The sequence below is a fragment of the Anguilla anguilla genome, chromosome 9 (assembly GCF_013347855.1).
Source record: "Anguilla anguilla isolate fAngAng1 chromosome 9, fAngAng1.pri, whole genome shotgun sequence".
Classification (NCBI taxonomy): domain Eukaryota; kingdom Metazoa; phylum Chordata; class Actinopteri; order Anguilliformes; family Anguillidae; genus Anguilla; species Anguilla anguilla.
The window spans coordinates 29,411,441-29,429,645 of record NC_049209.1 but is presented as its reverse complement, the minus strand read 5'-3'; the positions used below and the strand labels follow the sequence as shown (position 1 = coordinate 29,429,645).

Genomic DNA, 18,205 nt, shown 5'->3' with positions numbered 1-18,205 from the left:
CCTGATTGTTACTATCTAGGAGGATATTAGGAGGTGTTTAGGAGAAGGTAACTGTAGCATTCATGTCATTTTCTAAAATACATTTTAGTTGCTTCAGCTAGTTTTCCAAATGTGCAGCACTGCTAGGCTCGTAGATAGCAGCGTTTTGGTTCAAACTCATTTTATTATGAAATGGCTTGTGGTTAATATATTGTTCTTTCTGCAATATGTTGTCATTTGTTCAATGTAAATCTAATATCAGCAGTTTGCAATAAGAGATCAGCTTTCAGACAAGAAGGGATAGAAAAACGATGCACTCTTCCTGTATCAAGAACAAGGCCATCCTACAGTAAGGGAATTCCTGCTAGGTTCATCATTGTATAGTTAAGCTGGCAGTATACTCAGTAAGAAGAAAGAACTTCAGGATTGAGAACCACCGGCGAACATGTCCACGAACACCGTTTTCGGTATACTCAGTGAGAACACCGCACCATTTAATGTCACTCCATGCCACTGGGGCGTGAATAATTACAAATGATTATGAGGCCACTATTAACCGGGGCTGGAATCTCGCAGACCTCCGTCTCGCAGCTACGCCATGGATGTATAAAGAGAAGGGCTACGCGAGATCACAACACAAAACAAAAAGTTTAAAGTGTTTAAAGTGGCTTTAGTTTATCTAGCTATGCAAAAGAAGAAAAAAAGGCGAAGGAGATGGTACGTCCGCCCTCTAAATCAGAGTAGGATGGAGAATGTAGAGTTTTGTTTGTACATTCGGCAAATGCGGAGGTTAGACAAGGGGGTCCACTTCTCTTATTTCTACATGCGGGAACTCAGAAATCCCATCTCTACAGAAGAGAGATTGGCGTTGACTCTCCATACATTAGCATGTGAAGTCTGCCCTCTGAACACTCAACCGTGACGTAACCAACCATGCGATATTTGAACCAATAGCTGAGAGGGGGAGGTCGGAGAACAAGAAAGACATTTTCTAAAAGTTCTCTCTGGAGACCGTCACACACTGCACCGTGAGAACACACAACACCGTGTCTTTTTGTTCTTCAGTTGTTCTCATTGTCTTTTCGCTCAAAAAGTTATACTTCTTACAAAGTATACTGCCTACTTTATGGTAGTTAAGCTAATTTTGTTTGTGATAGCATTTAGTTGTGGGACATATCCCTTGTTAAATTACACTGTATGAAACAGTAGGCATCTGACATTACAAAACAATAACTTATCCTAAGCCCTTATCCTATTCTTATCCTAAGAAACTTACATCAGTGGAGATCATCTGTGTTAGTCTCAAAGATACAAATGTATGATATCACCACAAAGGCACAGAAATGTCATTTATAATCAATATGTGTGAAGTTAACCAAGCAAACCAAAAATTAGTATTCTTAAGAATATACTAATATGTCACTATACACAACCTACACAGTGACACCTCCAATTATCAAAAAAGAAATACAGAAAGAATTAAAGAGGATGGATAAAGAGAATCGGGGAGCCATGGTTTAGTCTGAAAAGGCAGGTATTCAGTCTGCCTCAAAAGATGGGCAGCGTTTTAACAATTTTTACAGCAGGGGAATGCTCAGTCCACCATCAGGGGGCAAGAACAGTGGCCAGGCACCCAGAGGTAGCAGAATAGATAAATCAGGCTGGTGTGTAGGGTCCGATGATCTTTCAAAGATATAATGGAGCAGTTCCTTTAGATGCCCAATTGGCTAACACCACTTGATGCTAACATACATTACCTCTCTGCTTAACATCGCAATGCCAGACAGTGGCCACTGTCCAGAAGTAAGTGGAGGGGAAACCAGCTAGCTAACCATTTAATCAGCGCTGACAAGCTAGAACGGACAATCAGCTTCAGGTTGTTCATTGATGGCTAGTCCAGCTCCCAATAAAGCAGCTCCTACTCAGGTGCAGTTTCAGTTAAATTGAAAATAACACTTGAGTGCTCGCCAGTGAAAAAGAGATAAAATGGGGCAGGGTGAAGTCGGTGCTAGTTAAAAAATACAATTCACTCCATTAGTGCGAGAGCGGCTGCAACTCAATGTCCAAAGCACACTGTGAACAGGTAAATTTGAATGGGCAAGATGCATGATCTAAGCGACTTTGACCACGGTATGATTGTGGGTGCCAGACGTGGTGGTTCCAGCATCTCAGAAACAGCCTCCCTACTGTCTATTGTCTCGCTACTGTCTCTAGAGTTGACATCGTGCGATGAACAAAAAATCATCCAGTGCCTGAAAACACCTTGTTAATGAGAGGTCAGAGGAGAATGGGCATACTTGTTCAAGCTAAGAAAAAGGCCACAGGTGCTCAAATAACAGCTGTCTACAACAGTAGTGTGCAGAAGAGCATCTCTGAACGCACAACACGTTGACCTTTGACATGGATGAGCTGCAGCAGCAGGAGACCACACCGGGTTCCACACATGTCTGCTAAGAACAGGAAGATGAGGCTAAAGTAGCCAAGCGATCACCAAAACTGGACACAACTGAAGACTGGAAAATCGACGCCTGGTCTGACAAATTTTGATTCCTACTGCGACATCAAATCAAATCAATTTTATTTGTAGAGTGCTTTTGACAGAAAACTGTCACAAAGACACTTTACAGAGTGGCAGTAAAGAGCAAAAACTAACCAAGCAAGAGCAAAAACAAGATATGACATGCAGATGTTACGGTCAGAATTTGACGTAAAAAACCTGAAACCATGGATCCATCCTGCCTCGTGTTATAACATATATAATTCAATTATAACACAAAACATAACATAAAAAACATAACATATTTCACCTTGATTGTTAATAATGAATATGTCGCTGGATTTCCAACTTCGGCCTATTGTAAATGTATGGCCAAAAATGCACTGTTGCCACACAAACATTTTAAACACAAATTAACTATTTCATTCAAATCATTATATAATTTGGCAGCTATCACATAGCAATGCCACTCTTTTGTAAATATGTTCAATATTAAAGACAATCCCTTTGCATTCCTGGTGCATTTAAACCAGTCTTGCCAGTGTGCATTAATTTTCTCCCTCATTTTCCATTTCTGTGTCCTTGTTTTTGAGAAGCTGAGAGTGTAGACTGGTGCATATTTAGTGGCTCAGTGCCATTACACACAATATTGACAATAACTGCGGTATTGTGTGTATGTAAACATGGTCATTTTACGCACATCAAATAAATAACTGCCCAGCTCTCACTAGAACAAGCATTCCCTTTAAATTGCCATGCCATAATACAATGTATATGTATAACAGCCTCTGTATAATAAATTATCATTACATTTCATGACACCTGAACAATCTAGCTGTGGCATACCGCTGACCATCTACCTCAGGTTTACGTTCTAAACATTTTTTCAATCAAAACACTATATTTGAAGTTTATTACAACTATTAAATAATATGATTTTCTATGAAACTAGCAGAAAGACATCAATTAAGCTCTTCCTAAAGTAGGCTGAAGTACTTTAACTGGCGAAGATTAGTTTAAGAACATCAAGAAAGACTTTTCTAATAACACCCAAAACCAAAATGACTATGGGTATGAAAAGGGGTATCTATAATAATTCAACATTTTCTAAAAGAAAAAGAATACGTCAAAATGCAGTAAGAGATTCAATAAAAATAAGAGTGTAAGGAGCTATTCCAGGGAACTCTGAGCTTGAAGAAGTTCTAGGAAAAGAATGTCTCTTTCAGATCTTGGAATGACTCAAGGCCATGCTCATCAAAGAAATCATTCATGGCCTGAAAATTCTTACCAGGGCAAAAACATGTTTGGAATTCGTTAATAAATGACTGTTGCGCCAGATGGGCAAAATATTATGAATATCATTGACTTGAAGATTGCCTGTTTCCAAATTTCTAATTATATAGTCATGCCAGAAGATTGTGTACTTCATTTTATACCAGAGAAAGGGATGCCTTGAATCCTTTTTATCAAGTTTCTAGGGCAAGCCAACAGACCAAAAAACTTTGATGTAAGGAATCTCAAATGAAATTCGATTTTCCATTAGGCAATATTAGGAAAGCAGTATCACAGAGAAATGAAAACTTACAAACAGAAAAACTGCAGATTGTACTCAAAACTTTCTACCAGGTTGAGATCCATATAGTGAAATCCTTGATATTCTCAATAGTGAATGAAGAAGTATCTTATAACTAGAACACTATCAGCTAGCTAATGCTAGCTAGCTTGTATTTACTGTTGCAAATTTAAGCAAACTGACACTAAATATGTTTAGCATATAATTTTTCTCCCTTGAATAAACTTTTATCCATCTAGATCTAAAAATGATTTCTGTATGACACAGCTAACTGCTGCTCAGACAGCTTGCTGCCTAGGAATCGTGAAAATTTTACACCTGGCTTCCGCTAGCAACACAATTTTGGTTAACACGTCAAAAAATGTATATTGGACCTATACTTTTATTATCAAAGTATAATTACACAGTTCAAAATGAAACTCAAATAAATGCTTAAAATAAAACTTTTGAATGGGATACAAATAGTTTGACTACAAATAGTTTTGTTTCAAAAAAATATGGTGGTAATGGTATGATATAGAGCATATATGTCCTCAAAACGAGCCTTGGTTTTCTTTTCTCCCAATTAATTAACTGAACAATTAGCGCTACTGATTGTCCGGACAGCCTTCACAACTGACTCCCAAGTAAAGGGAGGGTGGAAAACCAGCAGTTCTCAGCCCTCGAGGGCCGTGATTTGAGTAATGAGTGTACAGAGTGTGGTGCTTTGCAACACTGTATATGTAGCTGGAGACGCATTTTTACTCACCAGTGTGCACGAACATGTGTTTCACGTAGTTCTGTTTGGCAGTAAAGGTTTTGCTGCACAGCGTGCACTCGTAGGGCTTCTTCTCACCCGGTCCCATGCCCCCGGTGGTCTGCTGCTGGGCCGAAGGCTGCTGGGCTGACAGCTGGTTGGTGAAGGAAGGCATGCTGGGAGGTGGAACGGCCAAAAACTGCGGTTGCTGGGTCCCCATAGACTGCGGTAGACTGAACAGGAAGGGCTTGTTGCTGCTAGCGGATTGTGTGGCAAAGAGGGTGGGCAAGTAGGTGTTTCCAGCAGTGCCCATGACCTGTGTGTTGCTGGTCAGAGTGAGGGGCATCCTCAGGTTGCTGGTGAGTGCATCTGGCTGACGCAGGTAGAGATGGGCACTGGATATTGAAGGCGATACAATGTGGTTTGCTGGGGGTTGTGACATGCTAAGATCATCTGTACTCTGGGATGTGGCTCTGTCCTCAGCATCGGTCATCTGTTCAGGAGAGGAATCATTGACTTCTATCTGTAACGGGGGTTCATCGCCCTGCATCCCCTCTCCACTCCCTTCCCGCCCGAATCCCACCAGGTACTGGTGCTCTACAGAGTCAGGCTCAGTACCGATGGACGAGCTCACGCCCGAGTCGAAGCTCTCTCCCTTGGGCTCACTCTCCGTACCCTCAGCCTGATCCGTGTCCTCTGCGCATTCCTCAAACTCGCTGCGCTCCTGGTTGTAGCAGCCGTAGTCGTAGTCTTCCGCTTCCTGCTTTATCTGCATCCCGCCCGTCTGAATGCGCACGGGCCGGGGCTGTTTTCGGCAATGAGTCGTCTCTTGGGCGCCGAGAAAGTGCTCCAACTCCTGCGTCCGTTCGTGAATGCGAGTGATCCACGTGGGGTCTTGCTGGTCTTTTTGTACAGAGAGGGCCGAGTCGAAGCCGCCCACGATTGCGCCTCCGTAGTAGGAGCGTTCCCTGGTGCCGTTCTGCAGCGAGAGATTGGAGCAGGAATAAAGCGATGTGTACACGCGCTCCAAGCTCTGCTGCGAGGACGGCTGCATGTAGCCAGACTCTGCATCGCTGCTGGGGCCGGAGGTCCCCGACTCCGGGGTACCTCGAGGCGTGTCCTGCCCAGAGTCCCCAGGAATAAAAGGCAAGCCTCCGGCCCCGCCCAGTCCCACGTTCTGTGAGACGATTCGAGTGCATTCGTCGATCACGGTCTTGATCTGCAGGATGCTGGCGGCTGTGAGGATCTGCAGAGCTTCGGACTGGGACACCCGCAGCACTCCGCTGTACATGAAGTCGATCAGCTTCTGAATGGACTGCACCGAGACCACTGAGGGGATCTCAATGTCACTGTAGCCCAGGAGCAGCTTGTCCTGGAAGAAGGGGCTCCCGGCAGCCAGCACGCAGCGGTGGGCTCGAAGCATGCTTCCATGGATCCGAACAGTCACGTCACAGAAGTGCCCGCGGTTGCGCTGCTCATTGAGGGTCTCAAGTACAGAATTGCTGAAGTTGTGGAGATTGATGTTGTGAATGCGCTCGGTCATCCCCTTGCAACTGATGTAACCTGCCACAAAGACCAAAAAGAAAAAAAGGAGACATTCATTCATTGGAAAAACTGTATTGAGAAGTACATTTCACCAAATTACCTGGGAATGGCAGATCAATTTAACTTCAGAACTTTGCATGTGACTGTATTAAAACCCTACAGCTAATTAAATAATGAAGACACTCTACATTCAAGGAGTTGAAATTAAATTTTCTGAATCTTATAAAACAGTACTATACATTCTAGTACTTATTTCTTTACTACAATAACTGGAATAAGGTTATGTAAGTTCAGTTACAATTGCACACTTTAAATAATAATCTCGAAGATTTTCATTAAAATAAATGTCTATTAAGTCACTATCTATCGCCGAATTAGGTAACACAATGGTGATTGAGCTTATTATTATATTCATTTATATTATTATTATTATAATAATTTATGATTAAAGAACTGGGTGTCTGTGGCGACATTCCCGGGAAACAATCACAAGTGGCGCATAGTTAGTAACGCGTTTTCCATCACCCATCAGTGGTTGGTCCGCCAGAGAGGGTAGGCGGAGCTAACGCAACTGGCTCGCTCTTCAACTCACTTGTGAGCCGCGTACTGTTTTTTCCGGTGTCTGCTAGCATTACAATAACAGAGAAAGGGAGGGGGGGCGGGGGGTTAAGAAACCCTAAAAAGTTTTTGTATAACATGAGAGGTCATATTATTTGTTGATGTAGATTTCGTATTACATCTGATGACAAAGTAACGTTACTAAATTACATAGCTATTTGCACAGCTAACGTTAGCTACCGGACCACGTCAAGAAAGGCAATATTAGTTTAGACAACGTTGCGCACAGTATCTCTCATATCAGGTAACGTTGCGTTAGCTAGCTAGCTAATGTAATTAACACAATATAATGTCAGCTAACGCTACCGACCGGTACCAACCTCGCAAACCGTAAAACCAAGGCCAGTTCAGATCAATGATTCGCAATGAGACTGGATGCAATTTGCAAAATTCCAAGATGTCTGATTGTAAATGTTCTAAAACTGCACGGCGATTTGACAAGGTGGGTCTTTTGAGACCCCAGGCAAGGGCTTCAGACGCTCTGCAACTAACCAGTTCACACCGCTGCAATTTTCTCTGAAACATTCTAAAACTGTTTCGTCTCGTTGTGAATCATTGATCTTAACTGGCCTTAACGTTACCGCTATTTACATTGCCATCAAGTTCATCAATATATTATAATGATCGGAATAAAGCCGGGGTATAGGTGGAGCAGATACACTGCCGAGCCGGGTCTGATTTCTGTGTAAAGATGTCAAGCCGGAGAAAACTAAATAAAAGAATATGGCAGTATGGATTAGCATTGTTATTATTTTATTACGCTTCCTCGTATGTTCCTTCAGCCTTGATGCCCTTTTTTGATGAAATATCCTTCGTTTTTGTTTCATTCTTCTTGTTCTGATTGCTAATTTAACACCCAGCTCAGCTTTATCCTCGAACAGTTTAGTTAGCAAAACCAGAAACACCAGGGGTAACATTTTGCAAGGCAGTTGTTTCAAAAATATTACACAACAATCATTCACGAAAAAGACTGTTTATTGCGCACGAGATACATAACTGCACGAGACACAGTGAATCCCGCAAATTCTGTAAAGATGTTCATGCCTGGCAAAAGGTGGATAAAGAACGTCTGTAGAAACTGATCATCACTAATTCTACCCCAGGTCTGCTACAGCATTTTAACCTGGCTCGGCAGTGTAAAGACAGCTTAAGTTAGCCTAATGTTAGACAATGAATGAGTATGTACATAACGTTACTTTTATAACAACCATTTTTTATTCAGTAAATAGTAAGTGTTATAGTTGGCGTGGCCCAGGTGCCAACTGACTGACATCACACAGGCGACACTGGTTGGATCCGGTTGGATCTATGGGAAGTGAGGTCCAAAAACACACCTGCAATTACTGTTTCTTGCCATTGGTACCGCCAAAGAGAACGAAACAGAAATCTTTGAGATTGTAACTTTAATGTGTAACAGTACTGTAACATACATTGGTATTTGTGGGTCTCAAAATATCATATTTGGCAGAACTAAAACTTTGGAGCTGCTAAGCTAACACTGGCCAGCTAAATAAATATAGTACCCACTTTGAAGATTTATCCTTGTTTAAGTTGCCTTACCCCAAAAGTCAGTAGGTCATTGCCCGAAAATATAATAGCATGTAGTGGCATATTTTTATGAGTTCTTTTTCAGAACATACAATACTGGTTGTACTGTACATTTTTCCTTGCCCCTGTATATTATTATCAATTCAAACCAAAAAGCTATCAATGTATGAGATGATTTGTGCTTGAGCCCCATCTTCCAGCTGTTGTGTGGATTCACTTCTAGGTAGTGGTGGGTTTTGGTATTTCTTCTGCTTAGTAGGGAGATGTAACATGCTCTCTGTTTGATAGATTAGTGCACGCTGGTGCACGCACAAACACTTGTACCTAAAACAGATCCATTCAGCTCCAAACCAAAAATAATTACATTGCATATTCATTAATATATTTAATCTAAATATGTGAGTTGTCCTGACTGAAATGATCACAAGGAGAACACTACTTTGATTTAAAATACTTGGTAGAGCAGAGTGATACATAAGAAGCCGCTGCCAGCCTGCCAAGATTAGAATAAAATGCAGTTCTATTTTTCTTTGACTTGCATGCATGCAAATTTTACAACTGAAAATGACAAGAAGTGCTCTCAGCAAAAAAGTCTTTTACAGCTAAATTAACATAGACGTATTTGCTTTATAACTTTTTCATATCTTATTTATTTTTATCGCATTGGTGCATCAGTTATTTAAACAATTGAACTTTACTTAATTAGGGACAGGCATATGTTCTGAAAAGACGAGGACTGCTGGAGTGCTATACAATACCAAAATCAATTACTGGAAAATAAATGCAAGTGAATTATCAGCTGTAATTTCATTATTTATTTGCAGCTTCAGCAGCCTGTTTATGGGGAATAATACTGGCTTTGAGAATCCTTGCCCCGCTGTTCGCATTTCAGCAGCAGTTGAGACGCCGCAATTGTGGAATTGTAGAGTCACACTATTGGTGTCATCAAGTTAAGTCCCACTCGATTCTAGGGTATTATTTGTCAGAATCTGAATCAAAATGATGGCAGCGTGAATAGGGACTATAATAGAATGTCATATTCACATAGTTTTTAATTCAATAAAGCATCTTGAACACTATTTGAATTGAGTGGGGTTTTTTTCTCATGAATTATTATTCTGGGATGTGGCAAAGGCACCACAGTAAGTAGGCTACAGCCTATGTTTTCCTGAAAATGATGACTTCTATGTAGGCCATCAGCTGCATGTACTTACTACTATGGGGCCAGAATGTGTGTACACGCCCCCGCAGACACACACACAAAACTGCAACTAACTCATTTATGCAGTAATACTACTTAGCTCTCATAATTAACTGTATTGCAACATTCAACACACTCTTATTGAGATCTGCAGATAATTCCAGAATAAATTTAATAACTGTGCAACTCTGACTATTTCTAGACCAGATAAAGGCTTTATGCAATAAACACAGAGGAATGGTACCTTACCTAAGCACTTGAAAGGTGGATATTTTGGTTTTACAAAACTGCATATCTGACTGTGTCCCTTTTTCAAAGTCAAGATAATTGCTGAACAAAACTAGTTTCCTTGTCCTAGTGATTGGACCATGGAGACATTTCTCTATTTATACACCATAAACATTTTCAGTTTGGACTATTTCCCATAGATGAGGGAAAACACAAACCCACTTGCTAGTTCTGTTTTAATGGGACAACTTTTCCAAATTAATGCACAAGCTCATTATAAACAACTAATAAAGGCTGTTAAAATCAACAACACCATGCTACAAGTGTTAATAAAGGCTGCTACTTATTAGTGAGCTACCTACAAGCAATACAAGAGTAAAATGAGTGTCATTGGCAGTCACGTTAGGTGTGCTATTACTGGTCTGTGCAAAATTAACAGGTGTAAAACTTTATGGTCACGTTCTTCCTTAAATCTATACAATGGAAAGACTGTATATTGATCTTAAATTGGATTCGTATATTGGAAACAACAAAATGTAAAATAACACTGAATATACAAGTAAGCATGATAGGCTCTATGGTGATCATGAGGTCCCATTTGAAATATGGGCTTGGCAGATAGCTAACATTCTGCAGTTGCCATGTAGCATGTAGAATCAAGGAGCCTCACAGTTCAAAGTTAGGAGGTTAAATTGGTTGGTCATGATTCAGTTTATATATCTGACTAAATGTGTGTTACATTCGATTTACAGGAAAAATAAGACTGAAGATCTTGAATAGATTTATGCCCCAGATTTACAGCCTATGGACAGACGAAGGCAATATGGTAGAAACCACACCTAGTCACTTCAGAGCAGTGCAAAAGAAGGGGGGGAGGACGTTACTTCAGAGCAGATGGGACTGAATAACTTGCTTGTGACCGTGCATGACTTCCTCAGATTATGCATGATTTTGATTAGCTGGGTGGCTTTAGGCGAGTAGCAGAAAACGTGAATGCACTGTAAAAAAAAATTAAAAATTCACGTGGCAGATTTGTTTGAACAGATCATTTTGGTGAATGGCGGCTGAAATAGCCGAACAGATTAAACACGCCATCAGCTGCAGTCCCACAAATGCCTGCAGTGTGCTCCCCAGTGTAGCATCGCACCAATGCTGTATTTACAGAGTTGCCGAGGTTGTGAGTGTGAAAATAGAAACTATTGGAGAAACTGGCTTCCCTGTAAGGTCTACATTTGGGGACAGCTATTCATGGACAGCAGTGAAGTAAAAAGAAGTCTTGAAAACAACATGGCAGAGAAACCAGGAGAGAGGCAAAGGCGGCACAGAACCGACATTTCCTTCTGCCACTCTCGGAAATATCCAGAATTATATATTCATTCATGGAGGGGAGGGTAACAGTAACACACATTTCGTGGAAATGAATGGCTAGATATACTTTTCATTAGATTATTTGGTGTTTGTCTGTTAATGCTATTCTTAGGCAAACAATACATTGTGAATTTGTTTCAGTCTGAGTGAAGCCTTTGGTACTGAATTCTGTGGAACTGTAACAAATATTATGACTTCAATTCAGTAGAAAAACACTGCTACCCTGTCACTTTAAGAAACCTTAAAAGGCCATATACCATATGGAAGAAACCGTAGATAGGAGACAAATAGCTTTGCAATATGTTGGTGGGTGGGACTTCGGATTGACATATTGTTACATAATGACCTCAAACTATGCATGCAGATGGCTGGAGCTTAAATGATTACATTTAATTTGATACACGTCTTTGTCCTATTTTGGGCTGGGATTATTTGAATAGTTTTTTTCCCATTGTTCTTTTGTTGTTGTTGCCTTTGTTTTTCATTTATTCTTTTATTTCCATCCTTATTTGCTTGCATTATATCCTACAGCTTGAATGCACAAGGCCTTAACTTTTATTTAAAATTTTAAGGTTAAAATTCCTGGAGTACCTTAGAAGTAAAAATGTACACATCGCTTTCTTTCAAAATGTACATATCGCTTTCACATCTTTGACAATATAATGTTCAGAGATTCTAGAATAAATATTTATTATTTCATTTTCAAGTGCACTTAATAAGTCTAAAGATGTCCTTATCATTGTAAAAAAATTAATTTTGGTTGGTTTGGTTTGGTTGGATGAGACTTAGTGGGAATGTTCTGTTGTTACTGCCATAATAAATTCAACTAAGCTTTTTCTCTCATCCATTTACGCCCCCAACTCCTTGGACTGCACATTTTTCAATCAAGGCAAATTATCACTTTTGGGTTTAACTGATTGTGCAGTAATTGTAGGAGGAGACTGTTGTTGACCCTCTAATGGATTTTAGTAACCTGTTGCCTACTAGATGTTGTGCCCCCTCTAGCTATATTAAGTCTTTTTTAACATTTTTTCATTAAACATTTCACATTCTTCTCCTCCAGCCAAATTTGTTATTCTAGGATAGACTATTTTTCCATTGTAAAACACAATCTTTAATTAACAATACATTAATTCATCTTTTATTGTAAAAACATACAGTAATAAAAAATAAAAATCTGGGAGGGTGTCAATTGGGCGCCATGAAATGATTTCTAGTGGGTAATTTTTGATTTATGGGGGACGTATCAATGGTGTAATGGCAAGCCCTAGATCAAACATTGATATACAGTCAGGTCCATAAATATGTTGACATTGACAAAGTTATTGTTATTTTAGCTGTCTACCACAGCATATTGGAGGTGAAATTAAATAATGAATATGAGCTCAACGACCTTCAGCTTTAATTTGAAGGCATTTACATCCAAATCGGGTGAAAGGTGTAGGAATTACAGCACTTTTTATATGTGGTCCCCCCCTTTTTTAAGGGACCAAAGTTAATTGGACAATTGGCTGCTCAGCTGTTCCATGACCAGGTATGTGTTATTCCCTAATTATTTAATTTACAAGTAAGCAGATAAAAGGTCTAGAATTGATTTCAAGTGTGTCATTTTCATTTGGAATCTGTTGCTGTTAACTCTCCATATGAAGTCCAAAGAGCCGTCATTGTCAGTGAAGCAAGCCATCATTAGGCTGAAAAAAAAAACCATCAGAGAGGTAGCAAAAACATTAGGTGTTGCCAAATCAACTATTTGGTACATTCTTAAAAAGAAAGAACGCACTGGTGAGCTCAGGAACACCAAAAGGCTCGGAAGCCCACAGAAAACAACTGTGGTGGATGACAGAAGAATATTTTCCCTGGTGAAGAAAAACCCCTTCACAACAGTTGGCCAGATCAAGAACACCCTCCAGGAGGTACACGTATCTGTATCAAAGTCAACAATCAAGGGAAGACTTCACCAGAGTAAATACAGAGGGTTTACCACAAGATGTAAACCATTGGTAAGCCTCAAAAACAGGGAGACCAGATTAGAGTTTGCCAAAAAACATCTTATAAAGCCTGTACAGTTCTGGAACAGCATCCTATGGACAGATGAGACAAAGGTCAACTTGTACCAGAATGATGGGAAGAGAAGAGTATGGAGAAGGGAAGGAACTGCACATTATCCAAAGCATACCAACTCATCTGTGAAGCATGGTGGAGGTAGTGTTATGGCGTGGGCATGCATGGCTGCCACTGGAACTGGTTGCCTTGTATTTATTGATGATGTGACTGCTGACAAAAGCAGCAGGATGAATTCTGAAGTGTATAGGGCTATATTATCTGCTCAGATTCAGTAAAATGCTTCAAAACTCATTGGACGGTGCTTCACAGTGCAGATGGACAATGACCCGAAGCATACTGCGAAAGCAACCAAAGACTTTTTTAAGGCAAAGAAGTGGAATGTTCTGCAATGGCCAAGTCAATCACCTGACCTGAATCCAACTGAGCATGCATTTCACTTGCTGAAGGCAAAACTGAAGGCAAAACGCCCCAAGAACAAGCAGGAACTGAAGATAGCTGCAGTAGAGGCCTGGCAGAGCATCACCAGGGAAGAAACCCAGCGTCTGGTGATGAGTATGGGTTCAAGACTTCAGGCAGTCATTGACTGCAAAGGATTTGCAACCAAGTATTAAAAATGACAATTTAATTTATGATTATGTTATTTTGTCCAATTACTTTTGAGCCCCTAAAATAGGGGGAGGGGGCTTTGTATAAAAATTTTGTTATTCCTACATTGTTCATACAATATTTTTGACAAAACCCTTAAATTAAAGCTGAAAGTCTATACTTAAATCGCATCTTGATTGTTTCATTTCAAATCCATTGTGCTGGCGTACAGAGTCAACATGATGAAAATTGTGTCACAGTCCAAATACTTATGGACCTGACTGTAACTCCAGAGTCATTGCTTGTGTTGTGAGATTTGGTATCAGAAAACTGTAATATAAAATGTAATCTCTTTGTTCCTCGAAAAGAATGAGCATTGTTTAAGATGCAAGGCAAAACAGGCAAGCAACTCTGAATCAGTTCACTGCAAATATCAAATATCTAGGGCATAAGCAGTTGGTTTCATGTACAGTTTGTTGAGAGCTTTGCAGAGAGGGATATTCTGTTTGGTGTTTCCTCTGTTTTAGCAGTTACCTGTACGTGGTAAAAGTTTATAAAGCAGTTTTGACTGCAGCACTGCTTGTTTGAAAGATTACCATCCAAATATTTATTTATCAATCCACAGGCCATGGATTGGGGGCCTAACAATGACATTAAACTAAAATTTTTGCTGAACTGTATCCACTACTTCCTGGTTAAAATATGAATGGCTTCTAAACAGAACAATGGTGAGTATAGTTCATATTAATGCTTTATTTATTATTCATATTTTAGGTTTTAGCACATTTTTAGCACATACATTTTTAAGATCAAGATTGTAACAAGGTTAAAAGTAGTTATTTTAACCTTGTAAGACTTTGCAGTAAGTATAGCTGATGTTTTTGAAGCACAGCGATTTTCACTACACGGTTGCAGCAGTAAGCCTCTACACAGAACCACAGCAATGTATATTTATACAGAAATATGAAGTCAGGTGGCAATGGCATACTTACGGTCAGGTAAGGTATGGGTTTGTAAGGCTGGTGATACAGTTCTGGGAAAGCTAATAGGTGATGGTGGTAATGGACCAGCTTTGTCTGAAAAAATTGGCCATGGTGAAAAATCTCCTTCTTCTCTGTAGATACCAAATGTCTTTCATCAGCTGGTTTCCTCTGGAACATAAAAGCATGTGACTGATTACAACAAAGCCTTTATTATGTAGTTTATGGGTGTCTCAAAACAGGTTCAAACTAATTACTGCCAACAATTCTGCACAATGATAAAAAAGTGTGATTACATTCAGATACAATAATCTTAGAAGAGACACCTTTAATTATACCAGACGTATTGTTGACTGTACTTGTGCAAGCAGTCGCATTCCTGTGGCGTTATTGGCTGTTCGTGTTGTATTTCTCTGTATGCAAGAGACATAAAATTGTAGGTTGAGGAAAACGGATGTAACAGGATGTGGTAGATGACACACATGCTTGCTTGTCACCTTGTTATTCTCAGGTCATGAATTATCAAGATTATCTTTCTGTGTTACACAGAACACTGAACTTCAATTTGGTTGAATTGTATGTGCCCTTAATCAGTACTAGAATGTTAGAAATAGATTTAATTTAATTGTGTCTACACATATTTTTTGTTTCAGGGAATGGAGCTGAGGTGGTATGGACTGGTAGGAATAATAGTCTGGATCTTTTTGGCTAAAGACTATTCCAAGGATGGTCTATTTTTGCTTTACCGTCTGCTCTTCTATCTGGCCACAAATTTGTTTGGCAATATGTTATTAGAGACTAAATGAGGAGTTGGATGGAGAGGGAGGGTTGAGATGATTTTCAGTGTTTTGGTTTTTATCTTTTGCATTCAGTAAGGCATATATGTATTTGTCCTGCCTCAACAATTATTTAAAGTATATACTTTATGTACCAAATATGAGGATGAATTTTGAAAAGTAAGCCAATGAAGAGATTGAACAGTAAGAGATTTGGGCATACCTAAAACCCATCCTGGATATGGTTAATGCCCAGTTTCCTGATGTGCACAATCTGTATTTCATGGTGGAGTTGAAGGTACACTAAAGAGGATAGGTGATACCTTGGTCTGCCAGTGGAGACATATCCCTGATGCAGAATCATTTTTAGGGAATTGAAGGAATCAGGAACAGTGGTGAAACTGTTCTACCAAGTTGTCAGCAAAACTCATGGCATTATCAGGCACGGGTACATAAGTTGTTTCTGCCAATCAGGTGAAGGTATGTGGGATTATCCATGTTATGGGCTTCAAGAAGTCACCCTTGAAACAGTTGAGGCAGTTTCCCTGAATGACCTGGATCCTGCAGCTCCTAATCAACCAGAAGTCATTCGATCTCATCACAGTCAATGGTGCATTGTGAAATGCAATGAATATCCATACCCTGGCATAATACTGGTGGTTCAGAGAACAACATCAAGGTAAAGTATATGCACAGATGTTAAAATGTTCTTTGCCTAATGCCAGAACCAATTCAAGTGAACAAAAGATTAGTTCAGATCAACCAAAAGATCTGGAGGCACCTAGAAAACTACTTACAAATTGTGAATAAGAAAAACCAGAGAGATTGTTGACATTATACCAACTCTGAGCTGTAACTTTGTATCTTTTGTCAGGTGGTATCCCATGTGGCATGGAATTGGTATGCCCATTGGATTTGGGCATTTGTATCAACATACCTGTCAGAATGATGAGTTTTTAGTAATTGGTTGTTCTTAAATATTCAGTGGCCATGTTTTTATCAGTCAAATCTGATAAATTAGTTCTTAATGTTGGATGTATTCAGTGTTTGATTTGCATGTGTTTGTTGTTGACTGTGTTGTGCTATGAAGAACACATTTTCATGATGGACTCCCTGTTCTGTCCCAACTTTTGATGCAGATTATTTCTTTTTGAAATAAAAAGAACACTCAGACTACATTTTTAACTCAACATGTGTTACAAGTCTGTGATTAATGTGGTCACAGGATTTTAATAGGATAAGGATTAAGAGTCCGCTCCTAATATTTTAGTGCTTAATGTTTAATTCACTGTCACATCTTTATCTTCTTAATCCTTTTTTCATGACACTGAGACTCTGTATTTCAAATAGCAGAAGAAAGCATACATTTAAAATTCATTCAGGGGAATAAAATAATAAAATGAGGATGTATGAAATAATATTGTGTGATCTCATTGGAGTTGTACTTTGTCATTGGTGTTACGGGATGAATTTTGAGTCCCAGCATTACAAATGTCAACCTTTTTATTTTTATTTTTATTGGTGTTTAATGCACTAAATAGTTTTTGCTCAAAAGTAAACATTTTAAGGATCTAATTATTCAATTTTTATGTCTCGGTCTCAATTATTGTTAATTTTACAGTTAATAACATAATGGTACTAACAGAAAAGTGCCTCACAACTGAACATTATACATTCGTAATTAACAAACAATTCCATCATAACCTATCAATCATAATGACATTAACTTTTTTCCATTTGTATTCTTTGTGCAAACTACATTCTTGATAGACTGAATTGTCATGTAAAGTATTCATGACACCTCTGACGGAAAAGGTCACTCATGCATTTTGAAATTGAATACCTTAAAATATAAAAAAACTCCTCATTTATGAGGATTACTACTGCAAAAATTGTAATTCTTATTTGGTAGAAGCTTTTTTTTTTGAAAGAGAATTCAAATTCGGAACATTTCCTAAATCAGAAAGCAGTGCTGCTGATTTACAAGAATTCCTAGGTGATTCTTTTCTGACTTTTCTGTCACAAAGGAATGAAGATTCTTTCTGTAGCAGTGCCAACACTGATATTCCCACTACAAAAATACCAGGACAAACATTTTTCTCAGAGGCACATGAGACCAGAACATCATAGAAATATTTTGATTGTACAATAATTCATTTAAATATGGAATATTATTGGTGCAGTTCAACTCTCGTTTTAACGCAAAGTTATATAACTATGAATGCTAGCTAGTTAATTTAGGGGGAATGTTACGTAAAATTGGTCTAAATACAATTTAAACCAGTTTAAACTAGTTTTAGGACAAATTGAAAATTATATCAGAAATGTGATAATGAACTTGATCGTATGGACTAAAAAATAAAACTTCTATTCAAACTGTTATATCACAAAGAGAAATTCTATTGAAATAGAAAATAATCAAAATGAGCGGGATGGGACATAGACCTGGAGAAGTTTCGCCAGATACATGAGGGCAAAACTGTGAAACACTTTGAAAGTGAAGAAAA

The 18,205-nt window shown here is 39.0% G+C and overlaps 1 protein-coding gene across 8 annotated transcripts in view; it reads right to left on the bottom strand.

The window, feature by feature from the left end:
* Nucleotides 1–18,205, bottom strand: part of LOC118235712 (zinc finger and BTB domain-containing protein 20-like) — an 85,916-nt gene that overhangs the window by 22,842 nt on the left and 44,869 nt on the right. For 5 of the 8 annotated variants that reach the window (XM_035433368.1, XM_035433367.1, XM_035433361.1 and 2 more), the window contains exon 3: nt 4,798–6,348. In XM_035433368.1, coding sequence (XP_035289259.1) covers nt 4,798–6,348 — 1,551 coding nt within the window. Of the gene's footprint in view, nt 1–4,797; nt 6,349–14,934; nt 15,094–15,248; nt 15,336–18,205 lie in introns of all 8 variants that reach the window. The other 3 variants (XM_035433365.1, XM_035433364.1, XM_035433366.1) reach the window with 2 other exon arrangements.